Source organism: Pogona vitticeps, chromosome 6 (genome assembly GCF_051106095.1).
Source record: "Pogona vitticeps strain Pit_001003342236 chromosome 6, PviZW2.1, whole genome shotgun sequence".
Taxonomy (NCBI): Eukaryota; Metazoa; Chordata; class Lepidosauria; order Squamata; family Agamidae; genus Pogona; species Pogona vitticeps.
This window is the reverse complement of record NC_135788.1, coordinates 15,489,640-15,517,183: the sequence shown is the minus strand read 5'-3', so window position 1 is coordinate 15,517,183 and position 27,544 is coordinate 15,489,640. Positions and strand designations below refer to the sequence as shown.

The following is a 27,544-nucleotide window of genomic DNA, read 5'->3' as shown; positions in this document are numbered from 1 at the left end:
CAGCCAAATATGTCCCCTCTCTCTCTCTCTCTGTCCCTGGGAGAATGCAGTAACAGTTGCATGCTGAAAATGAAATGGTAAATGAGAAAAAGATCATTAGTCAATATATACTTACAATGACAATAAATTATTATTATTATTATTATTATTATTATTATTATTATTATTATTATTATTATTATTATTATTATTATTATTATTATTATTATTATTATTATTGTTGTTGTTGTTGTTGTTGTTGTTGTTGTTGTTATTGTTATTGTTATTGTTATTGTTATTGTTATTGTTATTGTTATTGTTATTGTTATTTGATCATAAAATTTCAACAGAATAAATTAATTAAATACTTGGTTAATTCAGCAAACAAAACCCATGAGGTAAACCTCAGTGTGGTATCATGTGGCTTCAGTGGCTGTCTGTGTTCTGGATATATATTTCTATTATATTTTGCACAGCAGGACAATCTACAAATGACATGTTTAACTGTTCCAGGCAACCATTGTCAGCTATGTAAAACAGTTTTATCTGAAATGGTACATTGGACTGATTGTTCATTTTTATTTTCTTCATGGAAATAAAAAATCTCAGGCCCCAGAGAGTTTTCAGAAACACCAGGCAGACCCAGAATTATTATAACTGCGCAATCATCAGATCAGCAACAAATAAAACCATCACACTCAGGGCTGCAAATACAAATAAGTAAAGCACCAGGTAAGTACAGAATGCTATGTCTAACATACATTTCTAAGGGGTGCTTACATTAGTCTGGTCTCTGTAGGAGCAAAAATAACAAAGAGGCTTATGACACTATTAAGGTTAGCAAGTTTTAACTAACAGGTTTAATGAACTGCAGCCTACTTCGATGAAGTAAGCTACTTACTGTTCATGAAAGCTTATACTAAATAAAACATGTATTTATTTGCTTATTTAAAGCATTTATAGCCAACCCACAGGATGTCAGAGAAGGTAACAGAGCCATATAAAACTATTTTAAAACATAAGATGTGTAAAACAATATAAAATCAAACAATTTCAACCAAAGTTCAAACACTGAAACATAAAAACCATTGTGAAACCTGTGCAGGCCACAGTCATCAGTCCCCAAAGGTTCTAATAAATAAGTATGCATTGACAGTGCTGAAATGCTGCCATTGTTGGTGCCAACCCAGCCTCAGAAAGGGAGGGCTTTCCTTAGGTGGGATGCTACGGCCAGGAAGGACCTCCTCTGCATCTCCATATACTGTTCACAGTGGTGAGATATGGATGAGGGCCTCACCTGCAGATTTATTGATTTATTGATTTATTTAATTTATATCCCGCCCATTTAGATCAAAGTCTACTCTGGGTGACTAACAACAATATTAAAATATAATTAAACAACAATATTAATACACTAGAGGATGGCGAAATAAGTTAGGTATTGACAGGAAGGAAGGCCTGTCTGAAGAGCTGGGTCTTAGGTTGGCTCTTAAAAATGCCCAGCGAGGGAGCCAGACAAATTTCTGGGGGGAGATTGTTCCAGAGCTGAGGGACCACTGCCGAGAAGGCCCGCTTTCTTGTTCTTTCTCTTCGGGTCTCCCTTGCTGTTAGGCCCCTCAGCTGCCTCTCCTAGCTAGATCGAGTGATATGGGTAGATCTAGGTGGGAGAAGGCGTTCTGCCAGATATTGAGGTCCTAAACCGTTTAGGGCTTTATATGTCATTGTGGTAAAGGAGACGAGGCAGCAGAGGCCCTCGTTGAAGTCCCGTCTCTCCCTAAGGCCAATAGAGGAATACAAACTTCTCCACCGCCGACTCTGCCCCGGATGATACATCAAAGCCTAGATGCCAGAGAACTGGAATTGAGTCTGCAAGGGTTAAATGTGTCCACCCAGACGGAGCAGGTTTTGGCGGGAAGGGAAGAAGGGGGACAGTCTACGGTAGAGGCAGGCTTGGGGGATATAAATACAGGGCGGGATAACATACCGGGGGGCTGGGAGTTGATTTGGGTACAAGACCCATGGACGGGGCTATGGGAGCAAGTGAAGGTTCCCCATGAAGAGGCCGATTATAGATGGTGGAAAAGTCTACCCCCGCGACTGTCGTACTGGGGGAAATCAGAAGCGAGAGAGTGGAGGAAGAGGCTGAAAGAGGAGAGGGAAGCCCGTGAAGCAGAAGAGTGGCAGCTATGGCGAGCAGCAGAGGTGCGACGGATGAGACACCTCCCAGACCGTGGGGAACCTACCCGGGAGAGGGATCCCCGCTTTGGGGAGATGAGGGCAATGAGGAGACCTTACCGCTGTTGACAGAGGATGATGTTGGCCGAGACTTGCCAGGTTATGACCCACTGGGCAGTTAAATCTTCTAATCCCTTTGAAACTGAACTTTGGTCACCCTTGAGAGACCCATTGGTCCCTCAAGAGAAGTTACACAAGCTTGCTGTTCCTGATTTGTTATCGTTTGACAAAGAAATAAAAACCACAAAAGATTTTGAAGTACCCACAATGTCTGGTTTATTGAACAAAAATGGGGAGGCAGAAATCGAACCCTCACAGTCATCATTAATACTTTGAAATAAATGCAGAAACAAACAGGTAGCCAATGCAAGGCTGCCAGAGTGGGAGATATATGTTGATGTTTTCTCACTCGAGTAAGAAGTCTGGCTGCCGCATTCTGCACCATATGAAGCTTCTGCATCAATCTCAAAGGTAGCCCCACGCAGAGCGCATTACAGTAATCTAATCTTGAGACTACAAGCACATGGACCAGAGTGGTGATTTTACTAACTGGGCATAATTACTGTATTATGGAGGGACACTCTTTCAAATATTCAGGTCCCAAGCTATTTAGGTCTTTGACTCCTAAATTTAAGATTCCTGAAGATTCTTTGTTGTTATGCTTAAAATATGTCAGTTATATGATAACTGACATCTTGTTGCAAAGTTTTCTAATTCTGCTCAAGTAAGCCTATTGATTTAGTGAGGATTTGGTCAGGCAAGTTCTCTGTAATTGCAATTGATTCAAATGGACCTACTCTAGCGTAGCAAGTCTCAACTAGAGTAGGCTTCTTTGAATCAATGGGCCTTATGTAGAAGTTAACTCACAAAATCCTCAGTGATTCAATAAGCTTATTCTGGTGTGACTTACTATGTTAAGCAACAGGATTTCAGCCAATGTATCCTCCCATGAATGTCCATTATCTTTGATGTTTTAAAAATACAGTATGACACACTTTACAAAAAAGTAGCGACAATGCATTTGTGACAAAAGAGGAAAGAGAAGTCTATTGTTGTTGCTCCTTAGCATTGCTGGTACGGGGAGGGGGGCAGAGCCAAGGGTCAGGTCTAAAAATTAGGAGTCAAGTCCTAAATATGTATGTGTGAGGGATTACAAAATCAATGATTTTTTTATTTTATTTCAGGAAGCAATTTAGCAGCGATTGGCAAGCATTTTAAATTGGCAGCCAAAGATTTTGGAACTACTGTAATTGCTGAAATTGGTGTGGAGGAGAAGTATAGTCTCCAGAAGTACAATTTCAGCTAGGGATGGGACTTTCATTTTAAAATGAAAGTGAAAAACACAGAAGAGCCTCTCCCTTTCATTTTTTGGCCCTTACATTGACTATGAGAAGAGAGCTGCTTAAACACAGATGGTCTACATTAGCAGGAAATTGAAAATGTGTTTTTTCCATGTTTCTCTCTTCCATTCCTTTACCCAAATTGTGCAGAGATTTTCCTCATCTTGGCATGCCTTCTTGCCCTGCTGCGAGCCCTGCATTTTTTTGTACTTCTTCCTTCCCTTGCCAGTACTGCTGTGCTGTTTACTGTACTGGGGGGCCTGCCAACCATACTTTCTTCTCCCCCTAAGAGTTATACTAAGCTAAGTAACTTTCCCTTCTCTCACAGCTGAAGTCATTCTCCCAAATAATGTGGTACCAATTAAAAGTATTAATATGAATATATTTTCTTTCCTCCAATCAATTTAGTAATTAGAAGACTCAAGTCTGATCGTACACCACAAAAAAGAACAGTAATCCAGGACCAACAGGACGATGCTGTCTGTAAGCAACACTTCTTATCTGAGTCCAATTGAACAGTTATGTCTCTCAATAAACACACAAAAGTTCTGACATGGTAGAACATAACACTTTATGTCAACATTTGCTCAAAATGTTTTTGAGGAACTAATTATTTGGAAGGAAATGTGGGTTCTGTATGCTTCTTAAAACAAAATTTGTTTTTCCACTTATGTATGCATACTTATCTAAAATATTAATCTAGAGTTAGACATAAAATTAATTCCACCATTCAAAAACCACCTCCTGATCAACAGATCTTTGAGTAGGCTGAGAAGATATTATGTATCAGTAGTAAATCTGAGAAACATAATGCATAGTTGTTCACCTATTTATTTGTCATTGTGAAAAAGGTAACTAGGAGACAGGTCTCTATGTTGGCATGCCATCCCCTCTTCTCCAAGAAGTAGAGGGATATGAAACCACCAGCTCCTCAATAGAAATGAGCCTAGAAATACTGGGAGTAGAATCCCTGCCCAGAGGTGTCAGCTTGGGCTTCATAGAAGGTCCAGGAAGAGAGTCACCTTTAAAATCTGATAACCTGGGTCCTCGCGAGAAAGGGAGAGAGAGAGAAGTCTGGGGGCTATATGATGACCCTCCTTGATGTACTGAAACAACAGATTTTTGGGGGCATATCATAACTTGAAATCTAGGGCTGTTTCAGTTGTACTTTAGTGCCATGTTTGGCTATATGCTCAGCACTAACCCAGTATTTCTGGAGGGCAGCTACATATTGCCAACCTGTTGTTTTAGATCCTGGGGAAAATATGTACAAGAAATTAATTTTATATTAATTTTGTCTCTCAATTTTAGTGCCCAGAATACCAAAGCCTGATTATACAGATATCAAAACACCAGAAATAGAATTGGATGCTGCAGTCCAGGACCAACAAGACAAAAGTATATGTGAGTAATGTTGTGAATATATGGAACTTCTTATTGAACTGATTAAGTTCCAGAGTAAACATGTATACAATTCAAATTTATTTGACTGCTTTCCTCCATTTCTTTGGCAACAGAATGCAAAATTGTTATGTTGCTTTTTACCTGTATTTTGTATGTGGACTTTTGCTGTATTTGGAAGGAAATGTGGACTCTGACTGTTTGTAAAACAATTATATTTTTTCATAACACTATTTTATGTATAATGATTCTGTGAATCAGTAAATCTTTGGATAGCCTCAGAAAATATGGCATTTCAGTGATATATGCAAGGGAAATATGTAAGTACTCATCCAAAGATTTATTTATGCACCTATTTATTAAAAGTTTTTCTTTCTGCTCACTACAGTCTCCCCATGATACCTAAGTAGAGTGGGTAAAAGGCATTTAAAAAAAACATATTTAAACAAAATTTTTAACACTTTTTAAATATCAAAGGCTATACAAATAGTTCAGTTTTGGCTGTCCACCAGAAGTTCAACAATGATTGAGCCTGGCCAGTTTCCACAGTGAAGGTGCTAGTTACCTCTCTCAGGCTAGTGGGAAATACATAAAGACCTGCATTGAAGACCACAAATTCAAGTCAAACTCATAAGAAAGGAGGTGTTTTTCTGGCCCCAAGCCTGCTACTTTATATGTCAAACCCAGTATCTTGAATAGATTTCAGAAACTTAACTAGTGCATTTAGTAGAAGACTAGGGATGTTTGCTCTATAAAGATTTCACCAGACAATATTTTGGATGCTGAATTTTGCATTGGCTCTGTATAATTTGGAGAGACCAATTAATCTATGATTATCACAGTATGTACCTGGAGCCTTGTGGCACAGTGGTTAAACTGCAGTACTGCAGTGAAGACTCTGCTTATTACCTGAGTTCAGTCGCAGGGTCAGGTTTACCATCCTTCTGAGGTTGATAAATTGAGTACCCAGTTCAGGGGGTGGGGAATGTATAGCCTGCATGTTTAAATTATAAACCATCCAAGAGAGTGGTTTAACTGATGTGGGTGGTATTATAAATCAAGGACAGAAGCACCAAGAGCATAATTCTGAGGGTTATATGAGAGATTTTAATGCTAGTTCTAGAGTCCCATATTTTAATGCACAAATCAGAAATATGCAGTACATAAAAAGAAATTATGCAATAATCAGTCAGCCATTTACTATTCAGAGCCATCTGTGGCTGTAACTGTCAGGTACTAGATTTTATGCATAATTGCCTGTTTGCTGTGCCTAAATCTTTATTGTTGCAGACAAGGAAATAGAGAGTACATCCAGAAGGCAACAACCACTGACTTTGCCGCTGCTTAGTCCTTCAGGGGTTGACATCAGACATCCTGGTAAGCATGGATTAGTATCTTGGAGAGATACTGAGGCCCTGATTTCGGTGAATAAGGTTAGGAGCATTTGGCAAGAAAGATACCAGAGCTCAGAACGAGAAAATAATCTTGTACCCAAGGTCATTTGAATCTTTTTTTTTAAGTGAGATATTGACATGCAGAAATACCAAGGACTTAAATGTGGAGACCAAGGATTAGAAGATCTTGGCCAATGATAGAAACCCTTTGTATGTATAGAGAAAAGATTTTGCCACCACATCCTGAAAATTGTCTTAGATGAGAGCTGTGTATGCAATATATCCCTCATGTCTGTGGAAAATATTGACTGCACCAGAAAACATCATTCAGGTGTTGGCCTTGGACTCATAGACAGGGGGAGCGACTGTGATGAACTAAGTCTCTTAAGACTGTCCCCTGTACTCCAAATAGTCTGGAGTGCACCATTGTCTTGGCAAGGTCTTCCTATATGAAACATCACAAGCTTAGTTCCTTCCTCTTCTCTTCTGTCATCCGTTCAGAAGCTAAGTCCTTTTATGCTGAACGTCGTGCTTGAAAATTGAAGGGAAATGGGTTCTAAGACAGCACATTCTCGTTTGGTTCTTAAACAGTCACAATGTGTAATGGGCTAAGATGCAGAGGACTTAAATTATTCCTTTAAACATTTGTTGTAGGGGAAACAAAGAAAACTCAAAGGAATATAAATAAATGTTAGTTCCCTGAACAACATTGGCATTCTAAAATTAATCCCAGGCATTAGACACATAGTCAGGTGTATCCATCTGACTATGCCTATTACATACACAAACTGAACTGATTCAGCACAGATTATTCAGAAGCAGTCTCTGCACTGTAGATAAACAGGATCTTTCACTGCTGAAAAATACTTTTATTGATTTAAGACAACCATTGCTGTTCTCAGTGGATGATGCACTGCAAGAAATACTAAATTATAACAAGAGTCTGCTTCCTAGCCATAAGGCGAATCTGCAAAAAGCACTGCAAATTGCACAGCAACAATTACAACAGCAGCAAGCAAGCATGCTGGGTAAGTAAAAAGAATGCAGACAAAAATAGCATTCTGATTCATTGTTATATTTTTTTCAGGAACCCAGAGGATATTTTGTTGCAGTAGTGGGCAACTCAATTTAAAATCAGAACAGTCAGAGTTTGTAAAATATTACATTGGCAAATGAGTGCCCAGTTTGTTTTAGATTGTAATTAAAAAAAATTGATTGTCAATCTGATCTAAACAAAGTTAACTTTAAAATCTTCTGTTGCAGCATTTTAGAGGCCTCACTGACTTCAGCATTCGTAGACTTACGTTTTGCAAAAGTGATCCTGATACATTTTAAACATTCCAATTCTGAGAGTGAAGAGTTGTAATCCAAATCCAGTGGTTTTAAAATTATTCTTGGAATGTTTTGGATGTACTTATTTTTTAATACTTAAAATTCTATCTGATGGTTTTGTCTACAGTACTTCTTTCCTGAACTTGTGACTGCATCTTGTTATATTATGATGCTTTAAAAAGCAGAACTTTTAGACTTCTTACTCTGTTTCCATTTGTTTTCTCACTGACCTCCATTTAAATCTTCCTGACTGTAAAAACTGAAATTTGATGTTAGAAACAGCTGATAGAGCTGAAAATGTATTGATATTGTAGATGGGTGACTGAGGCAGTCTTTCCATGTTTCTGAAACGAGACATCAAAGGAATCTTATGCTTAAATCCTGGAGACCAATCACCAAACAAAGCAAACGTATTTCCATAATGCCAGCTGTGAAGAACACAGGATTTTGATTTTTCCCTAGAGGTCTATAAAGTTCTGTGACGATCTTAGGGAGATGTTCAGGCATCAGATTCCCTGACCTGACACTTCCACCCACAAACATGTTCTATTTGACTCCACTATCTGAAGCCTTGGTGCAAGAGATCAACACTCTTCTCATCAAAGTAGCCATTGTGCTTTGATAAACAAGTTGCATTGGAAGAGATGCTTTGTTTTGATGGTCAGTTCTCTCCACTGTGCTCCAGTGAGTACAGGTGTCTGCTTCCCTACTTGTACATTCCTTTCTGGAGGTGAGGGATTTAGTTGGCACATAGAAGTATGAATGTATAATGAACACGATGAAGAAAGCCAGGTCGCTCACGTATAGCATTTGTTCTTCTAGCATCATTTATATATTTTCTTGACCTGCCCTTCATCCTCTCGTAGGGATCAATGGCAATTGAACTCTACTGCTGTGTTGTCTGAAATGTGGAACAAAGGGGGTGGCATATGTGCTGTAGATAGGAGGGGTGGGGCTTCTGTGAGAGCTCTCTCCATCTGGGATGTTCCAAAGAGTGGGATGTTCCAAAGTTCTCTCTGTCTGGAATGTTTTAAAGGATATACACATGCAGACTCATCAGTGTGATTGCAGAGACCCCCATTGTTACAGTTAAATAAACGTTACAGGTGAACAACTTTTTTTTTTATTCTTGAAGGCTTTCACAGCAGGGATCTGATGGTTGTTATAGGTTTTTCGAGCTGTTTGGCCATGTTCTGGAGGTTTTTCTTCCTAATGTTTCTTCCTAACATCTCTGTGGCCGGCATCTTCAGAGGACAGGAATTCTGTCTGTATTCTAGCTCCTGTCCTCTGAAGATGCTGGTCACAGAGACTGGCATTGAAACGTTAGGAAGAAAAACCTCTGGAACACAGCCAAACAGCCTGAAAAATCTACAATAAGCAACTAAGTTTTTACAAGTGATTTTGTTTAGAAAATTGAAATATCATTAATATTACTGGAGCAGATATCTTGAATGTATCTAACATTTTACTGGCCTTATTACAGGTACTGAATTGCATTCACGTTACAGAAATAAATTTTGTTTTGTTTTAATTTGCAGCTGAAAAGTTAAGGAATATCTCAGCGTTTTTCCCCCAACCACCTGGCACAACTAGATTTCATGATTATTCCTTACAGCCCTCACAGCCAGGTAATCTACGAAGCTGACTATCTGAAGAAGATATGTTGGTGCTTTTTAAATGAGAAAGAGAGTGTTCTTACTATAGGTCCATACAATTAAAGGATTCATTTAGTCTAGGAGTGCGTTGCTTAATAAGTAAAGTAGAAGATGTATACTTCTTTACTGGAATACAATCATACAGCTGATACTTTAATGGTCTAGAACTATAATCTGAGTCAGAGTTTTTCAGAAGGCTGCTTTTAGCTCTTGCAGCACCCACAAAATGGAGAAAATGTAGCAGCACTGGTTCAGTATTAAGTGTTAAGGTTTCGACTGCTTATAATACTGCAGACAATAAGCTCAGAATATAGCTTTTTTTGACAAATGCACCATTGTGGAGAAAATTCAGAAGGGTGCATGTGTATAATAGGGTGCACTATACAGTATAATAGATGCACACATTTTTGTGTATGCAGTATTTGGCTGTTGCAGCAAGTCCTCTCAGAATAACTATTAGTTTAAAAGGCTTCCTGCCCATCCACTGGACCAAGGAGCTTAGGTACATCCCAATCCTCAGTGGTTCCTTTGCTGCAGTCAGAGAATGGTAGGGTGGCTTAATTACTGTGAAGGTCCATTCTGGACTGTGAAGAAGACATCCAGACCATCCCAATCTGTGACTTCTCTCCTTGCTAAAACATGTGTACCTTGCAACTTATTTCTGTCACTTTTTGCGTTATGTTCTCTGTCAGAACTAGGGCTGGAGTATGGGGTCTATATAATATGAATAACTAATATTGTACATTTGAATTCTTCCAGGCCTTGGCAGCCCTATGAGTTGACCCATTCTTGGGTGTCGTCTTCCCTGCAGTCTAGAATGAATGCTTATTGTAAATACATGACAGTACCATTTAGATTCTGATCACAAACTGTACATTTAGTCCTGAAGAAACTTGCATGCAGTTCTATAAACAACGGAAGCAGCTTTGAACAATACTAGATGCTGGATGCATATAATTCTAATCCCCCCTCCTTCCTTCCTCCTGGAAGCCAGTCATTCCATATTGCTCCAGATACATATTTTGGGTCTCCAGCACTGGGAGTCAAAATAGTTTGCAAGGATAAAATATTTTCATATACAGTAGTCTTATGTTTACTAAGAATGACACATTGTTTTTCTTCATAATACTTATTAACCTATTCTATACATTAATGCATGAACATAAAGAAACATGTTAATCATTATCATTTCTATGGAAAAACGTAACTGTTTTTGATCAATTTCGCTGAACGTTCCTAAATTCAAAATAATATTATTATTAACATAATAATATGTTTTTACTTTAAATTGATATTGCGTTTTTAAAATCTCATATGTTTCCATGCAGGATGGGAGTCAAATCAGTTACCACAGAAAGGCTATGCTCACAAACTGAAAATGTTAAAAAGAAAGATTTTAGGGCCAGAGCTGAAAGGTAATTTATCTCTTTCATAATGGGTTCTGTATTCTTTAATTCTTCTGAGTTAAAATATAGGATCAATTTCTAGATGGCTGACATTTTTCTTTTTGTTGACCTGTCATGCAACAGCAGTACTTAAATCCAGGGGGCCTGTCACCAGGGCTATACAGCCTGTCTGAAATGGGAGACAGAGACAATTTACTGTGTTTTTAATTTGTTTGTTTTAATGTTGTGAACCACCATGAGTTCCCTCATTGGGAGAAAGGTGGCCTATACTGTAAATTACACTATCTAAAAATAATTTGAATTTGTCTTTCCTGATTAAGTTGTACTGACTCAATTATATCCTCCTCTGCTCAAAATGCTATTCCATAATGGTTTTTCCCCATCTCAGCAATTTTATATGTTAAGTAGTAGGTGTCCTGGGTTTGCTTCAGTGTGTGCATGCAACAGTGATTTGTAACAATGAGATGTTATGATTTAAAATAAAATTAAAAGATTAAAACATGATATGCTAAAATGGGGTTCAGGGATTCAGTTGTAATTATTAAAAGCCTGCCTGAAGAGATGGGTCTTTAGCTTTTTCTTTTTTCTTTTTTGAAAGGATTTGAAATTGTGACTAAATAATGTGTTAGACACCAGCCAGTGATTGGCTCAGAAAACAGCCTGGTCTTCAGCATGAATGTGATATGGCAGTTCAAAAATCCTGAAACTTTTTCCTCATCTCTGCTTCTGCAATGTTGTCAAGCCATATTCACAATTACGTTGGATCTCAAAATTCTACCCCTGATTAATCAGAAATGGGGAAAGAGCAGTAAAGAGGGCAAGCAATTGTTAAACTTCTGTATGATGAACTGAAACTGTGCTGAAATCATAACAATTGCTTGACTCTCCTTTCTAATAGGAGATGGCATTCCAATTAGCATAGTATTAAAATAACTAAGAATTTAAATAGTATAATGAAGCCATGCATTTTGTGTTTAGCATTATGGCAAGCTCCTCCACCCACTCAAGGCCCAGGTACTGCAGCCAATCTGGATCAAGAAGCAGTAAGTAACTACGGATTATGTTAGAAAGCTGAAAAATTGCCAGTTCTGTAGTTGCTGTCTTAAAGAATATAGAAATTAAGGAGGTTCTTGGAGGAACAGTACATTTAAAGGGAATTATCTGGTAATTTATCAGCTCATTTTCTGTGTTAAAATAATCAGTAGTCCTTTTTCGCTCTTATGGGAAGGGAAGGAGGGTGTTTCTGTCATGAAGACCCAAGTTTTTGTTGGTATACATATTGCAGACATAAAAGGACTTTCCTATTTGTACTGAAGCAAATGTATTTTAGGTCCTTCTTAATATAACGATTTTACTGAATTAGACCTATTTACTTCACATAGTAGTCAACAGCTATTCTTAGAAGGCTTGCAAGTAGCAGAAAGTACAAGTGTCTCTGATTTGTATATTTTCAGAATTATCCTCTCTATATTTGTCTAAAACTTTTTAAACTAACTGATCAGTACAATTTACTCTGTGATTCTGTATGAATTAGGTGGACTAGTGAGTCTACGATTATTAATCACACAAACTATTTTGGCTTTGCTCCTCTAGCCTCCAACATGTAGCGGGAAACAACCAGAAATTCATGGTGAAAACTAGATTACTGGGACTACCAGTTTAGAAAAGTGCTGCTTAGTTCTTTACTGGAGATTGAGTGAAATCTTATCTTCAATAGATGATTGGCTTTAGCAAAGTTCAGTTATATCTGTTTTGCAGGAAATAATGCTGTTTAACAGGCATTAATCATTTTGTAATTTAGAGTTGAACAGAAGTGAAAAAAACATTAATGATGTGGCATATTAAATGTTAAAATGGTCGTTCTACATTTTTATTTACTATAAATGCTTGCTTTTAACTAGTCATCTTTGAAACGGATACTGTACATTTAAAAAGTAATGAAGCTACAACTTTGATAACTTTGAAACACTTCAGCTGCTTGTATTTCAGGAATTTGTTTCTGTGAAGAAGTTTCAATCTACTGTACACTTTCACTTGGTGTATGAGGGAAAGTGTACAGTATATTGTCCTTATAAAAGCATGGCATGCTCAGTCCAACACGTCAAACTAGCTTAAAAGTAGCTATTTGTTTCAACAATACAAATCAACAGTTATTGTATTTCAGTACTAGGACCTTTCTGTGCATGACTTCTGAAAACTAGGTAACTTAAACATTATGTTATGCAAATCACAAAATGTGCTGACTATTTTGTTCCTCAAACAACCTACTAACACCAAATTAGTTGTTCTCTAGCTCCATCTGCTGGCCTCCAGCCAGGCAACCATGTCAACCTTTCCCAGGCTCTGTAGTTTAGTGAAAACAATGGCAGTGCAGGCGACAGAGGGAAATGGTTGACTTCTTTCTTTTTCTTTTTCTTTCTCAATGTACATGGCTGCTAAGGTGACTGCCATCATGGGTTACATTTTCATGTGTTTTCTATGTTTACTTACCAAAATATGACACTGACATATATTGATTGGTCAGTGTTGGCTATTCAGATTAGCAGCAGCTTTCTCTTGTCTCCTCTTTGAGACCTTTTCCATCACCTACTACTGACATTTAACAAGAGCTACCAGAATTTGGATTTAGGGCCTTCTTCATGTGTCCTACTGTTGAGCCATAAGTTCTTTACTGCCATTCTCATATTGATTGGATGGGTGACAGTCTCATAACAAGATTTCCTAGCTCACTACTTCAACAATTGACAGCTGAACAGGATCTTCACAGTCTGATTTACATTGTGATGCATATAGGTGTGTTCACTGAGTTATAATAATACGGAACATTTTTGTTTCATTTTTAGGATCCAATCGTCATTTGCGGAAAGGGAGTCAGTCCTTACAGAAAACATGGAGCTTTTCCAGTCATAAAGCAAAATCTAAGACATTAACTTTATTCTAAATCTTTTTAGAATTCCTCCAGTGAATTGTGAAAAAGAATAATTAAGATTCATCAGTAATGCATGACTCTGCTTGAAAGCGGTGGGAAAAATCAGTTGCAGTGGAGTGGCTGTTTAAATATATGAAATCTGATTAATCAAATCTTGTGTAGTAACAGTAATTTTAATGGTTGAAATGGAATAACATTATACTGGTTCTTAGTTGTGTAATTAGGAGTTTGAAATTAATGAGATCCTTGGTGTTTTCAAGCAATGCTTCCAGAGAGAAACACTAACAATGGGAAAAAAATCCTTTTGTTTTTCATCACTTACTAGAGAGAGCAGGGATTACATTTACCAGGCCATAGTGTTCCCTGCTGGATAATTTTCCAACCTAGACACTGTTCAGTTGTTTTAACAACCTCCTTGAGTAAGCTCTTCAAGCCAGCAGCCACCTTTGTTTTGAGGCTGCTAGCTTTCAAAGTGGTCTCGTGGTGTCTGTTACCTCTGTTATATAGCAGGTAAACTTTGCACCTTGAGGTCTAATCCCTCGTACTTCAGTTGTCATAACAAGGCTGTGCTTTGTCCAGTTTAATTTTTGCTTAAAGTGGTGTCACGTCTGTCATATCTTTTGTTCTTTCTGGACTGTTAATTGGATAATTCAGTGGGTTTGGTACCTAGCTGCAGAGCCAGAGGTCAGGAATTTAATCCCCCATTATGAATCAGCCTATAGTAAACTGTACTTCCTTAGAAGTGCCTCTTATAAGGTTACTGGCCTCTTGTTACTGTTGTGTTGGTCTTTGGGGAACTGAGAATGAAAACAGGATTTACTTTGAGATGGGGAATCTTTACTGGCCCAGGTGATAAATTTTGGAAGTGTTTCAATGGTTGCATTCCAGCTATCTGGTTGATACATGTCAGAGTAAAGCCAAAGGACACTAGAGACAAACCAATTTGAAAAACTAGATATAATTCTTACATGTGTGGTCATTTTTAAATACCTTCTCATCTCTAATTGAATGGCAGGAAAAGCAAAAGTTCCCCATTTTTGCCAAGGACATATGCTTTAGGAGTGCAGCAGACCCATGTACTGACATATTTTTTAGATCTGGAATGTTCTTTGGGCAAGGACAGAACATATATGTGAATGCATACACATGATAATTAGAAGACTGAGAGTCAAAGGTAAGCAATATGTTCTTGCCATTGACTTGTAAACTGGCAAACAGATTCAACACAACCAGAAAATCAATCCAGTTTTATTGTTTGTTGGGAATCAATTATTAGATTAACTATAATTTGCCAAATAAGTACATTACCTGTGTTTTGTTGTATTTGTGCATATTTTGTAAACGAAGGGACTTCTATTTTAACCTAATACATCAGTTGCAGTTACCAAAGTATAAAGTTGTAAACTTTTCCAAGCCACCAAATAGCTAAAACTAGCAACCGAGAAAACAGAAGGCAGCATAAAATAATCAGTGTTAACTTTCTGAAGAGAGCATTGTCTCTACATGGAAGTTTTCCATGTAAGCTGGAATAGTAGAACATGTTTATTCTATGTCCCGTGAAATACCTCCTGGCATTTAAGTAGCATGTTCTTCACAAAAGTGCTCTCTATTTGAAGACAGTGGGTGAAGTGATGACCGAGGAAGTAGCGCTAGCTAGTACACTCCTCATGTTTTCATTTTATTTAGATGAATGAGGCCCAAATGCTCTTATATTCAGGGTGTTACAGGTCAAGAACAATACTTTGAAAATGAGCCTGGAAATAGTGCAAAAAAGTCTAAATGCCTGGGGTTAAATCCAGTTATTAGTAACAACCAGAATAAACCCACTACAGTGTGCCTCTCTTAGCGACGTTAATCCGTGCAGGAAAAAATGTTGCTAAGGGATTTCGTCGCTGAGCGATTTTTAAAAGCCCATAGAAACGCATTATAATGTGTTTAATGCGTTCCTATGGGCTTCCAAACTGACCTTATGCGAAGATCCTCCATAGGGGCGGCCATTTTCGGTGCCTCTAAAACGAGGACACACAGCGGGTGGCCATTTTGTTTTTCTGGTGGCCATTTTGTAACCGCCAATCAGCTGTTTAGAAAGGGTTGCTTTGCCATGATCGCTTCCCCGTGATCATCGCAAAGCGATTTTTACCCATAGGGACCATTGCTAAGTGATCGCTCTGGCGATGGCCAAAACCCCATCGCTAAGCGAGGCACCACTGTATTTGGGAACAACAGTTAAGTTTGCAGAAGTTCCATTGATTCAGCAGATCCACCCTAGGTAAAGTAAAGGTTCCCGTTGACATTTTAGTCAGTCGTGTTTGACTCTAGGGGGCAGTGCTCATCCGTTTCAAAGCCGTGAAGCCAGCGTTTGTCTGAGGACAGTTTCCGTTGTCACGTGGCCAGAGCGACTTAGATTCAGAACGCTGTTCCACCCTAGCTGAGTCTAATAACTGGATTTAGGCCCTGCCCTTCACAAACTTCTTTGTGGCTATATTCAGTTATCAATTGACGCTTGTGAATTATCTTTGTTTTAAGAATCCCCTCACAGAAAACTATAGCAATCTAGATGTAACCAGAGTGTGTGCATGCATCAAGGTGGGATTGAAACAGTTTGAAACTGAAAAGAGCCACATGTCTACTTCTGATCACAAAATATTTACATACCAAGCATGGCTACATAATACAGAATGCCTAGAATAAATGTGAAGTGCAGGAGACTTAACATTGTCATGTAACTGCAAAAATAGTTTTGGAATTGGATAATGTCACTGTGCAGGTGGCCCCATGCACCTGGTTTTAATGTTAAAAGATTACTTAGTTCAAGAAGCAATTTTTTTGCTTCTTGCATGAGCTGCAAAAATAGCTTGGAAAAAAATGCATTTTGCTCACCCCATTGTAAAGCCAGAGCCTCTCTCCCTCACCTTGGGCTCCCCCCCCTCATGTGGAATAAGCAGGTGATGATGTTATCCAATTCCAAAATAACTTTTGCAATTACAGAAAAGTGTTAGGGCTCCTGCACTTCACATTTATTCTAGGCATTCTGTAACCATGCTTGGTATGTAAATATTTTGTTATTTGTAGCACTTACCAATCTGTCTTTTTCTCTAGGTGGTTTTCTCTCTTTAGAATGAAGTATAATCTGTAAAAACATAGATTGCAGTAGCTACAGTACTAAAATGCATCAGGCAGAAAGAAATAGATCTGTGATATTTTAAAAGGTTTTTTTATTTAATAAATAACTTACATGACAGCACTGTAAAAAGTGAACATCTGTTAAAATAAAAGGCACTTAAAATTAGGATGAGGCTAGTACTGAACAAATGACAGTATAGTCAGTGGCAAATATACATGGCAGAATCACTGATCTCTCTGACTGACAAGTCATGTTACATGACATATTATGCAATCTTAACTTCAGGGCAAAGGCAAATGTACAGCCCAGACTGCAAAAGAAAATCATGTTGTTTTGACAACATTAATCTTAAACAATATGAAATAAAATACATTATAGAAAAAGGTGACAAAGCACCAGGCTTTAATCCAAGCAAGGCCATTTTTGTAAAACCCTAATAATAAGGCGCTAATATATTTAAAAGAGTCTCATGCAGACTACTTTTCAGTACTCAAGCCAAAACTTGAATTTACAAAGCAAAGGTCTGAGGTTACTGTGCAGCAACATCATGAAAATGAATGGCACAATGTTAAAGCTATTGTTTTGGATCTGTTCTTAAAGATAAACTCTGACAGTTTAGAACATATAAGCACTTACTAAATTGTCTTTCACAACATGATTTCTGTCGTATTAAACTCACTGGTACCCCTAAAGATACAGTAGTACAATCAGTCCATTATTCACAAGCTAAAATAAATGCTGTAATTCACAAAGACTCATTTGGCTCGCTTTTAAACTGTGCAAACCAAGCCCTGATGTGCTAAAAACTAATTTAATTTTAATACTTAACGGCTATCCAAAGCCCTCCCACACTGACTGCTTTAGTCATTTCACTCCAGGCACAGGAGAGAAAGGATCAGAAAGGCACCGTGTGACCTTAGTTAAGTATGCTACGCAGTCTCAAGTTTTATGTCAGTCTCCTGGCATTGTTTATTGTAAAAAAGAGGAGAAAAAGAAAATACTCAAAAATAAAAAACATACTGTACATTTTCAAAATCTGCATAGAAAACAACCTATGTGTAATGTAATGCATTAGTAAATTCATTGTATTATTGGCCTAAAGCTAGGTTACTGTGACTACAAAATTGCTACATGGCATACAGTGTTGTGAAGTCAGAAAGGAGTTTTCATTTGCCCTCATATTTAGGATTCACCACAGTTGTCACAGCACTCTTGTATATAGGATTTTCACCCTAGAAGGTAAAAACAATATGTATTAATGATATGGACAGGTTACTGGTAGCATTTTTTGAAGCTTAGTTACTAAAAATAGTTCCACACACAGTCAACTCAATCCAGAACTCCATGGTTCTGTAAAGGATCACTTGGATGAAACAAGCACATGTAGCTCTTTCAAAAAACTGTTAACTTTCATCGCGCATGATGCCTATTGTACATTACCATTTTACAATATGCAAGAAGATTAAGATACCTGACTGCAAGTATTCCTTCGGTATATCTTTTTCTAAAAGCATCATTAAAACACAAGATGCATAATATGTAGGCACAGGTACCTTTAGTTCATGGTTCCTGCACTCTGCCATGGAATTAATACTTCGTTTAGGTATATTCTTGCCAATGTGAAATTCATGCTGCCATTATTGCATTACAGATGTCCACAAACTGTTTGTTACATCCAAAAGACCTTAAGGGCAGGACTATACTAAAATTCTGATCACCACAGCAATCTTATTCTAATTAATCCAAAATCCACAGCAGGGCTGTGCCTTTATTATTAAGACAAAACAAAATGTCACAAGCTAATTAAGAATAAATGGCAGCTGATAGGCGAAGAAGCAGAGAACGTCCAAAGTCAGCTCAGCTGTCGGTGCTTCGAGATCTTAGCTTATGCTCAGTTTGAAAATGGAGATTACAGTCTGAATGAACTAACCATCAATAGATGCACAATACATATATACAAAAATAAAGGTACTGTATTGCCCAACTGGGAATTTGATTTGCTCTTTCTCATGGACCAGAACAGGTATCTTTTTACTTTTTCCCTTTATTTTAAGCAAAGTCAGCATGCAAAAATAACAATGAGATTCTTATATATACAGTTATTCTACCACACACAATTATTAGTTCAAATATGAGCACAATCATTCCCATCCTTGACTGTTCAAAAGCGGAACTGGCATGGAAGGTTTATTGCTCAGGCACAAGCCCTATACAAGCTGTATTAAAAAACACACAAATTGTATACATATATTGTGACCCTGTAGATTGAGCGTCAGTTTACAAACATCACTCTTGAACTCTTAATTGCCCTATGTACCATGTTAGGTGTATCTGATTTATGGTGATACCCTTGGACTACAGAGACATTGTGGTATGTTGGTTTTGACTGGAAGATTCATCTCCTTTAAGGTGCAGTTTCTAACACTTGACGTGCCAGATGTATTGTTTCCACAGATGAGAGAAAGCCTATTTGTTACATGCAGCCTCAACTTCTTAATTTTAAATGGTCATTCTGCAGGCCCATCAACAATTATGTAGATGAAAACGTGCAACACATATACTGAACATGCTTTGTGATTTCTGCAGCCGATATATGGCAATGCTTTAAAAATATTGAAGAAAACCCTCACAATGTTTAAATCTAGATATTTGTGAACCGGAGAGTAAGTCAGGTTCTTCAGACCAAAAAAATAAAAATAAAATAAAATAAAATAAAATAAAATAAAATAAAATGTATTATCAGTGAGCAACCTAACAAAACATTTTATTGCACAAGTACTGGTGATTTACACTTCCATAAAGCAGTCTAAGTCTTGGTAGCAATTTGCCTCTACAAGATTCCTAGTCACCATGTGTGACCCTAAGACACATATAAGCTGAATAAAAAAGGGAGAGAGAGATTGTGGCATTTCCTATGGAAAGAGGATGAGAAGGGAAAATGAAAGGAATAAAGATATCAGTGAGTCAACAAAATATTATCCCTGTGCTGTGAAACTCTGCTTACAGAAATGTAGGCCAAAACGAAGTGAACAAAAATCTAATGCTATGCTTAGTATAATCCAGCCTCTGGATACAGCCGGGAAGTGGGGACAAACATTCATTGCTGGGTAAGTGGAGGAAGCAATGGGAGGAATAAACCTGCCAGAGATGTCAAATGGGCAACCACGGGAAGAAGTAAACGATCCAACTGGGTAGAATGCAGTATGTGTCATTGAACGTGTAGACTGGGTGTTCATTCTACTTCTCTTTTAGTTCCACTAGTCTGCAGTCTATAAAATAGGTGTTTCACGGCTGACCATATCCATGAAAGCCATTTTGTCCAGTGTTATTCTTCAATATTCCAGATGCGTTAACTGGGCTGAAAAGGTAGAAGCCCAAAACCTAAAGTATGTGGCTTTATCTAGAAAAATTAAGTGATTTCTAATGAAATGTATCAAGCACAGATTTTATTTTTCCACTCAGATTATAATGACTTAACCATTCTTATATTTGGCAGGATCATAGATGTACTTTAGTTGCTGCAAATATGGAAATTTGCCTGAACTCCCAAACAGAAAAAGCATGCACTGTATCAAGATCAGCACACTTTGGCATGCTCTGGTCATGTTGTTTACAAAAATCTGAGAAAAGTTGGAGGCAATGCAACAGAATTCTGTTTACATGCCCCACTTTTTAAGTCAAGCTCTTTTACTGAGGACCATCAAGATCCTCAAGCAGGTACTCTATATACAATAGGACCCCCTGTATCCACACGGGTCAGTTCCATGACTCATGGTGGATGCCTGAAACTGGATATGAGGGAACCGTATATACAAAGGGGACAGACAAAGTTCACAAGGGACTGCCCTTGTATGTTGTATATCCGGCTGTAGCAAACCGTGGGTAAATGAAACCACACATACCAAGCATATGGATACAGGGGTTTTACTATATGCTGGAGCAACGAGTTCGCACTTTATGTGCTGTGGTGCAGCACAACTTTTTCAGAGTGGAGTTTTAAGTTCTCCATTCCCTCTGTCCCTAAAAGGGCTCTGCTATGTACTTAATAAAGGAAAGAAAAAGAAAAAGAAACAACAGCTGATAGAGCTGATAAGAGTCAAGCAGTGATTAGTTAATGGTGCATACAGCAACATTTAAGAAAGGAACATGCACAAAGAAAGAAATGGAAAAGAAAATACGAACGGAAACTTAGAGACCCGCTTTACGTCCATAGTTTGGATTCTTGAAATTATTAATAGGACTCTTGTATATTGGATTTTCTTGCTGAGATAGACAGAAAAATAATCAAAGTGGGAAACAGAAAACATTCTCAAACAGAAAATAAGTCATGCTGTATCTACACAGAATTGTTAGTTTTCCTATGGTTTATAAATGAATTAACTGATTCGTTTTAAAACCTTCAAATTTGCTGGAGTCATACTACAAGTGAACAAAAGTAGAGCAAGACTACATGGCATGTTTGCATGTTGAATCGATCTGGATCTGAGTATATCAGTTTTCAACATTTAAGACATATTTTTAAAAAAATTACTTTTCATCACCTCTCCCCACACACACACACACACACACACACACACACACACACACACACACACACACACACACACACACACACAGAGAGAGAGAGAGAGAGAGAGAGAGAGAGAGAGAGAGAGAGAGAGAGAGAGAGAGAGAGAGAGAGAGAGAGAGAGAGAGAAACACTGTGGCTATAAGACTGCAAATGTAATGATGAATACAGACAAGCTGAATATCTGACAACTCCAGTAGTTGCCTTCACATAAATAAAAGTAACAAAACTGAAGAGGTTAGAACTAGTCCTTTAAGATGTAACTTATCCAGTCCAAAGAACATTGTCTTTTAAAGTAACTATTTTGAGAGATTTAAAAAAAGAGACTATATTGGGGTCACATTTTCTATTGCACAGAGATGTAGGCCAAAATGAAGTGAACAGAAAAATATATACTGTATACTCTTAAGATTTGTTCATAGCTGTTTACTATATAACTTACTGTATCCCATTTTGCATTCATTTTTTCTTTTTCAAATTTTGCAAATTCTCTTCTATCATGAATGATCATAAGTAGTTTCCAAATCAGCAATAAAGCCAGACCAATGAGAACAATTCCAGCAACTACACCAGCAACGATGGGGATGATGTCAGGTCCTGTTGGGCATTCTAAGGGTCAAAATTATTTTAGAACAATTTTAGCATAATGAAAAATCAACACCATGGAAATATGATCTCTATACTTGTTACAATATTAACAATAATATTATCACATACAATAATGATTTACAAGCACCTTGATTTATCAGTTTACTTAATCCTTGAATTCTCCCTTCCTCCTGACAGCATTTTTGATGTCAAGCCACTCTCACCTTCTAAATATTTATTTTACCTTTGTAACTCTCTATCTTTAAGACAGAAGTAGGTAACCTAGTGGCCCTCCAGATTTTGAGGCTACCGCTCACTCTAGCCAACATGTCAAGGTAAAAGGTGATGGAAGATGCAATTGAAATTATCTTTAGGATCTCAAGTTACATGTCTAAAAGGACCCACGCTCAGATGAGATGCAGACAGGCAGTCAGATATCAGTCTGGTCAAATATGTCACTGTTGTGTGATGCCATTACTTTTATGACACACTCTTCATCATTATTGTCACAACTTCGGTGCAAGTCACTGTCAAAAGTGTATCAAATTTGCAGATGACATAAAACTGAGGGGGACACCTAAAATCTCAGTACATGAAAATAAACCTTGCCAAAATGTGACCACACTTTAAGACGAATGAGACTGACTGCAACGAATTATCTCATATTTGTGATAACACAAACCTGGTGGTATTCTCCAAATACCTGAAGGCCTATCACAAAAACTTCTATTCTGATGGCCCAGAGGACATGTTTGAATAGGCTTAGGTTACTGAATGGTTTATTTTGGCGGAATATTAAGAGAAACATTATTCTCTTAAAAATGCAACCTGGTTATCTAGATGAGTGGAGGGGGAGCTCTAAATAGATGCTTGAAACACAGGCTGGACAGCTGGGGCTGTTCTCTGACTGGGTTTCCTCCATCAAGCAGAGGAACTACATGACCTACACAAATCTAACATTGTGTGAAGAATACAAGGGAGATGGTGGGACCAGGTCAGACTGGTAGCATTTGTTTGATGAGGAACCATGTTTGGTTCAAGGGCTGAACTGGCTGTGTACTAGGACTGTGGTTCTGAACCTTTTTGAAAGAAGTGCCCCCTTGAGCCATTGGGGACGTTCATTGCCCCCCTCCCTGCATAGGCACATCCACTGCCAGCATCAGGAGGGGGGGCGATGATAACTTCATCAATGGCGGCAGCAGCTCCATTGCCCCCTATTGCCCCCCTTCTCTTCCTTTGCTCCTGTGTCGGCCCTTTTCATTCCATCGCCCCCTGGGGGCAATATCGCCCAGGTTAAGAACCACTGTACTAGGAGACCAAAATGTCTTCACCCCACCAAATACATTTACACATATATTCTCTCACTTGATTTCTGCAGATCACCTGGGAGAGCATCCCCCCTTTGTGAGTACTGGATACTTAATCCCCAACCAACGTGTCACTATGGGATCTCTCTGAGCTGCAGAGCTCTCCTGTGCTTTCCAGCTCAGCTCAACCTGTGGAAAGCTCCTGGCATTTATAACCCAGGTGGCATGTGCTGCAGATGAAGATGAAGGCATTTCTAAAACAAAGCTCGAGAACTGAAAGGTCCCTATCTTCATCTCCAACAAGCCAAAATAAAGGTGAGAAAATGGGGTTGCAGGAACAGGGCGTTTCCAGGCAGGAACTCCTCATGGATTGTGTTAGGGAGTCTCAGGTCAGAATAGGCACTGGCTAGAGATTCCCTGCAACTGCTGTGGCAAACTGTGTGCCCAGTACTACTATCAACACACAATTTGACTAAATATGCCATTTTCAACAGATGAAATGATTGCTTGAAATGAAATCCCATGTGCTTGTGTCAATGACCTACAGAACAAGGAAGAGCACTTCAGAACCATTTCTTAACTGCACTAAAAAACTCATATTGTGTAAATGTATCCCATATTCAAAAGTGTTAGGCTAGGACTTGGATTCTAACCTACTGTAAGCTGATGATAACTGAGGTGTAGGTTTCATAACCAGATATTAGAAAGCAGATGAAGATTAATTACAAACAAGGAAATGTTTTGATACGTTATTTCTTTATGTATTTCTTACCCATCTTCCAAGACTATAGTAATCTCCATATGGCTTATAGTATAAACCAGTAAATTAAGGCTCATTTTAGCATTAAGACGTAATATAGTAACTATGTTTTACAGACCGCAGAACCTTTGGTACACCAGATGTTTTGGACTACAACTCCCACAGTTCTTTATTACTGGCAATACAGGCTGAGGATTCTAGGATTTGTAGTCTAAACCAGTGGTCCCCAACCTTGGGCCTCCAGATGTTCTTGGACTTCAACTCCCAGAAATCCTGGCTAGGAGATGTGGTGGTGAAGGCTTCTGGGAGTTGTAGTCCAGGAACATCTGGAGGCCCAAGGTTGGGGACCACTGGCCTAAACCATCTGGAATGTCAAAGGCTCACCATCCCCACCAAGATATTACCAAGGAAAACTGCATCATCATTCACTGCCAAAAATGAAACATACCTGGTGTCTTCACTACGTGGACAACGGCCTTATTGCTTGAGTCAACTGAATATGTATAATAAAACCAGCAGTCATCAATATCCTTCTCTTTGCAATGAGTCAGTGCATCATATTGCCCAGGCTGTGGCAACTTTTCTCTCTGATCTACCAGTACCACGTTAAAATGTGAGCATTCTTCGTCACATCTCTCCTTCTTTTCTCCTTTGTTAAAAGCTTTGCACTGTACGCAGTCCCTATGGCAGGAGAGAGACTTATCATTACTCAAATATTCTCCCACCCAATTTCATTATGAAAAAAAATTAAACAGCAACTTTAATCTTCAAATGAGGTATATTCAGATAAGATTTCCACCATATTTGCCTAATGCTGCAAGTATTTTGCCTCAGACACCTTTTCCTTTTCATTAACAAATTTATCAGGATGCCAGACTAAGCAAGATCAGCAAGAAATCTCTCACATTGTACTCCCTGAGATTTATTAATTTACTTTCAAGTAAATATGTTTAGAATGCATCTGTAGGAGATGTAATTAACAAAGCAATCCTAAGTGTGGCAGTGAAGAAAGGCACACACTTCTACATCCTCACTGGCTTGTACCAGCTGGGGAAGAGGGACCTGTTCTAACTACTGTACTTGTTTTTGTTTTTAATTCAATTTTCCTCCCATTCAAACTACCCAGCATAGAACCTGGAAGAAAATGAAGTTAGGGAAATGGAAGAAGCTTTAGAACAAAGGCATTCATGGTTACCCATACACTACCCCACTTTGGGTCTCCCCACTCACAGAAACATTGCCAGTACCATGTGTATTCCTGCCAGGGACAGACTGCCCTGCTTGTACAGCTCCTCTTCAGCAAAGTGGCACTGCCATCCCACCTCAGCCCTTGAGCCACTGAAGCGGATGGCACTGCTCTGTATGATCAGTTAGATTCAGACAGCAAATCCTCAACCTTCACTACAGCAATACTATGAAATAAATGTGCAGACCGAGATGTAACTCCTTTCAGTTATTCCAAAAATTTATACTTTGCAACAAAAGAAATTCCAAGGATGTCTCTAATCATAGTAATTTTGAAAACTCAATTCTCCAGTGGTTTCTGGGTAGGGCAGGCTACCTACACTGGGAAACACTGCCCTCCAGACTGCCAGAAATATCTACATAAATAATGACCTTGACTCCCAAGTTCAGACTTCCAGCTTGCAAGCAGCAGGCTTTTGGCATAGCTCATAGTCCTGCAACACCATTTCAATGGTGCTTACACAGCTTTATTCGTTTCCAGGGGGAAAAACGCTTTTGAGATTTGGGATGAGTCTGTCTGCATCCTAACCTCAAAGTATTAAAAAAAAGGTACCACTGAAACCACAACATTCTGAGGCAGATGTGGCCTTCTCTCTGCTGCTGTAGCTTCATGGCCTATCCTTCTCCCATTCCTACAAAGAATAGGAAAGCAAACCTGTACTGAAGAAAGGGAGGGTGAGAAGGAAGAGCAAGACTAAGCAAAATCAGACCCCAACTTTAAGCTTGTATACTAAAACAGGGTCCCTCAAATCCCTCTAAATCAATTTCCAAACATTCTCCTTTTTGGAGCATTGCATTTTCTCAAAAAACAGAAAAAGCCTTTGTTGGTTCATAAGCCATAAAAACTCTTTGAATAAAGAAAACAAAGTACAATGATCTAAGTTAGGTGTGCAATTAACTGAACAATTAACAATCAGCCACTAAAAATATCTCTCTATAGGTTTGTACTGGATGCAGCAGGGATGTATAAGCATATAAAGAAGCCTTACTTGTGCTCTGCACAGACGCCAAGGCAGGTCTGACACAACTCGCATGTGGGTCCCTGAAATTTGGAATCTGTGCAGTTGCAGACTCCACACTCACAGTTTCCTCTGCCATTGCAGATTTGTCCATTTGCAGCTACACATGGGGTCGTATCCAGGGGGCACTCACATGCAGAGCCTGTAAAATTTGCCCAGCACTCACACTCACGACATTTACATTCACCATGCCCTGCATTTCAAGACAAAGAAAAATTTCAACACTGTGGGATTAGGCTCCACGTAATATACAGACAAACATTTTAAGAGTTGCCGGTAAATTAGTATGACAATAATCTCTGTTCTTCTATAAGATAAGCATCTCTCCTTTTGACTACTTCATATCAAACCAATCAGGTATGGATGACAGATGTTCTTTGATGAACAAATAAGCAATGTTAGGCTTCTCTTATGCATGCTAATTTACAATTGGAAATACGCAGTACGGCCACGCTCATGTTTCTTTGCCAAATTATGATGCCACAATGTACTGTGCTGCACAACAAAAACCATAGGTTAATAGTAACTACAGTAGTACCTCGGTTTACGAAATTAATCCGTCATCCGAACCATTACGTAATGTGGAAATTACGTAAACCAGAATGCGGATTGCCATAGCAACGGGGGCAGTACTAGAAAACACCAGGCGTGATGCGTCCTTTTCATACAATGAAAAAATCCCATAAAAAACGTAAACCGAGGCATTATTTCTTACAGATTTCAGCTTGTAAACTGAAAATCACATAAACCAATGTATACGTAAATCAAAGTATGCCCGTATCCCTTAATGTTAGGAATAAAAGTTCCTTTTTTCCAAAAGAGGGCAATTTGGAGGGAACGTTCTGGATCATTATACAGAATACAGTGGTACCCCGCTTGACGACGATAATGCGTTCCAGCAAAATCGCTGTTAAGCAAAATCGTCGTCAAGCGGGGAAAAAAATCTCCATTGGAATGCACTGAAAACCGGTCAATGCATTCCAATGGGGGAAATACCTCATCGTCCAGCGAAGATTGCCCATAGGGAACCGCCAATCAGCTGTTCTAATTTGCTGTAATGCGAAGCTTCCGTCCAGAAAGCAGCCATTTTGAAAAGGGAGGGAAGCCATTTTCCGTAGCCAGAAAAATCATTGTTTTGCGAACAAACGGTTTGCGAAGCAAGCTCCTAATCAACTTAAAGCGGATTCCCCCATTAGAACCATCGTTTTGTGATCACAAAAATGTCATTGTCAAGCGATTTCAACGTCATGCAGGATACCACTG

The 27,544-nt window shown here is 38.5% G+C and overlaps 2 protein-coding genes across 6 annotated transcripts in view; one reads left to right on the top strand and one right to left on the bottom strand.

The window, feature by feature from the left end:
- The window catches only part of CCDC7 (coiled-coil domain containing 7), a 119,190-nt gene extending 102,027 nt beyond the window's left edge, over positions 1-17,163 (top strand). For 4 of the 5 annotated variants that reach the window (XM_078378545.1, XM_078378546.1, XM_078378544.1 and 1 more), the window contains 9 exons: positions 589-711; positions 3,963-4,037; positions 4,866-4,958; positions 6,246-6,332; positions 7,252-7,377; positions 9,220-9,309; positions 10,665-10,751; positions 11,721-11,785; positions 13,586-17,163. In XM_078378545.1, the coding sequence (XP_078234671.1) occupies positions 589-711; positions 3,963-4,037; positions 4,866-4,958; positions 6,246-6,332; positions 7,252-7,377; positions 9,220-9,309; positions 10,665-10,751; positions 11,721-11,785; positions 13,586-13,672 (833 nt within the window). In that variant the 3' untranslated portion in view covers positions 13,673-17,163. Of the gene's footprint in view, positions 1-588; positions 712-3,962; positions 4,038-4,865; positions 4,959-6,245; positions 6,333-7,231; positions 7,378-9,219; positions 9,310-10,664; positions 10,752-11,720; positions 11,786-13,585 lie in introns of all 5 variants that reach the window. The other variant, XR_013537752.1, reaches the window with a different exon arrangement.
- Positions 16,870-27,544, bottom strand: part of ITGB1 (integrin subunit beta 1) — a 53,609-nt gene continuing 42,934 nt past the window's right edge. The window contains exons 13-16 of the mRNA XM_078378548.1: positions 26,252-26,474; positions 24,466-24,698; positions 21,805-21,971; positions 16,870-18,027 (exon numbers count right to left, since the gene is read on the bottom strand). Of these exons, the coding sequence (XP_078234674.1) occupies positions 17,962-18,027; positions 21,805-21,971; positions 24,466-24,698; positions 26,252-26,474 (689 nt within the window). The 3' untranslated portion in view covers positions 16,870-17,961. The remainder of the gene's footprint in view (positions 18,028-21,804; positions 21,972-24,465; positions 24,699-26,251; positions 26,475-27,544) is intronic.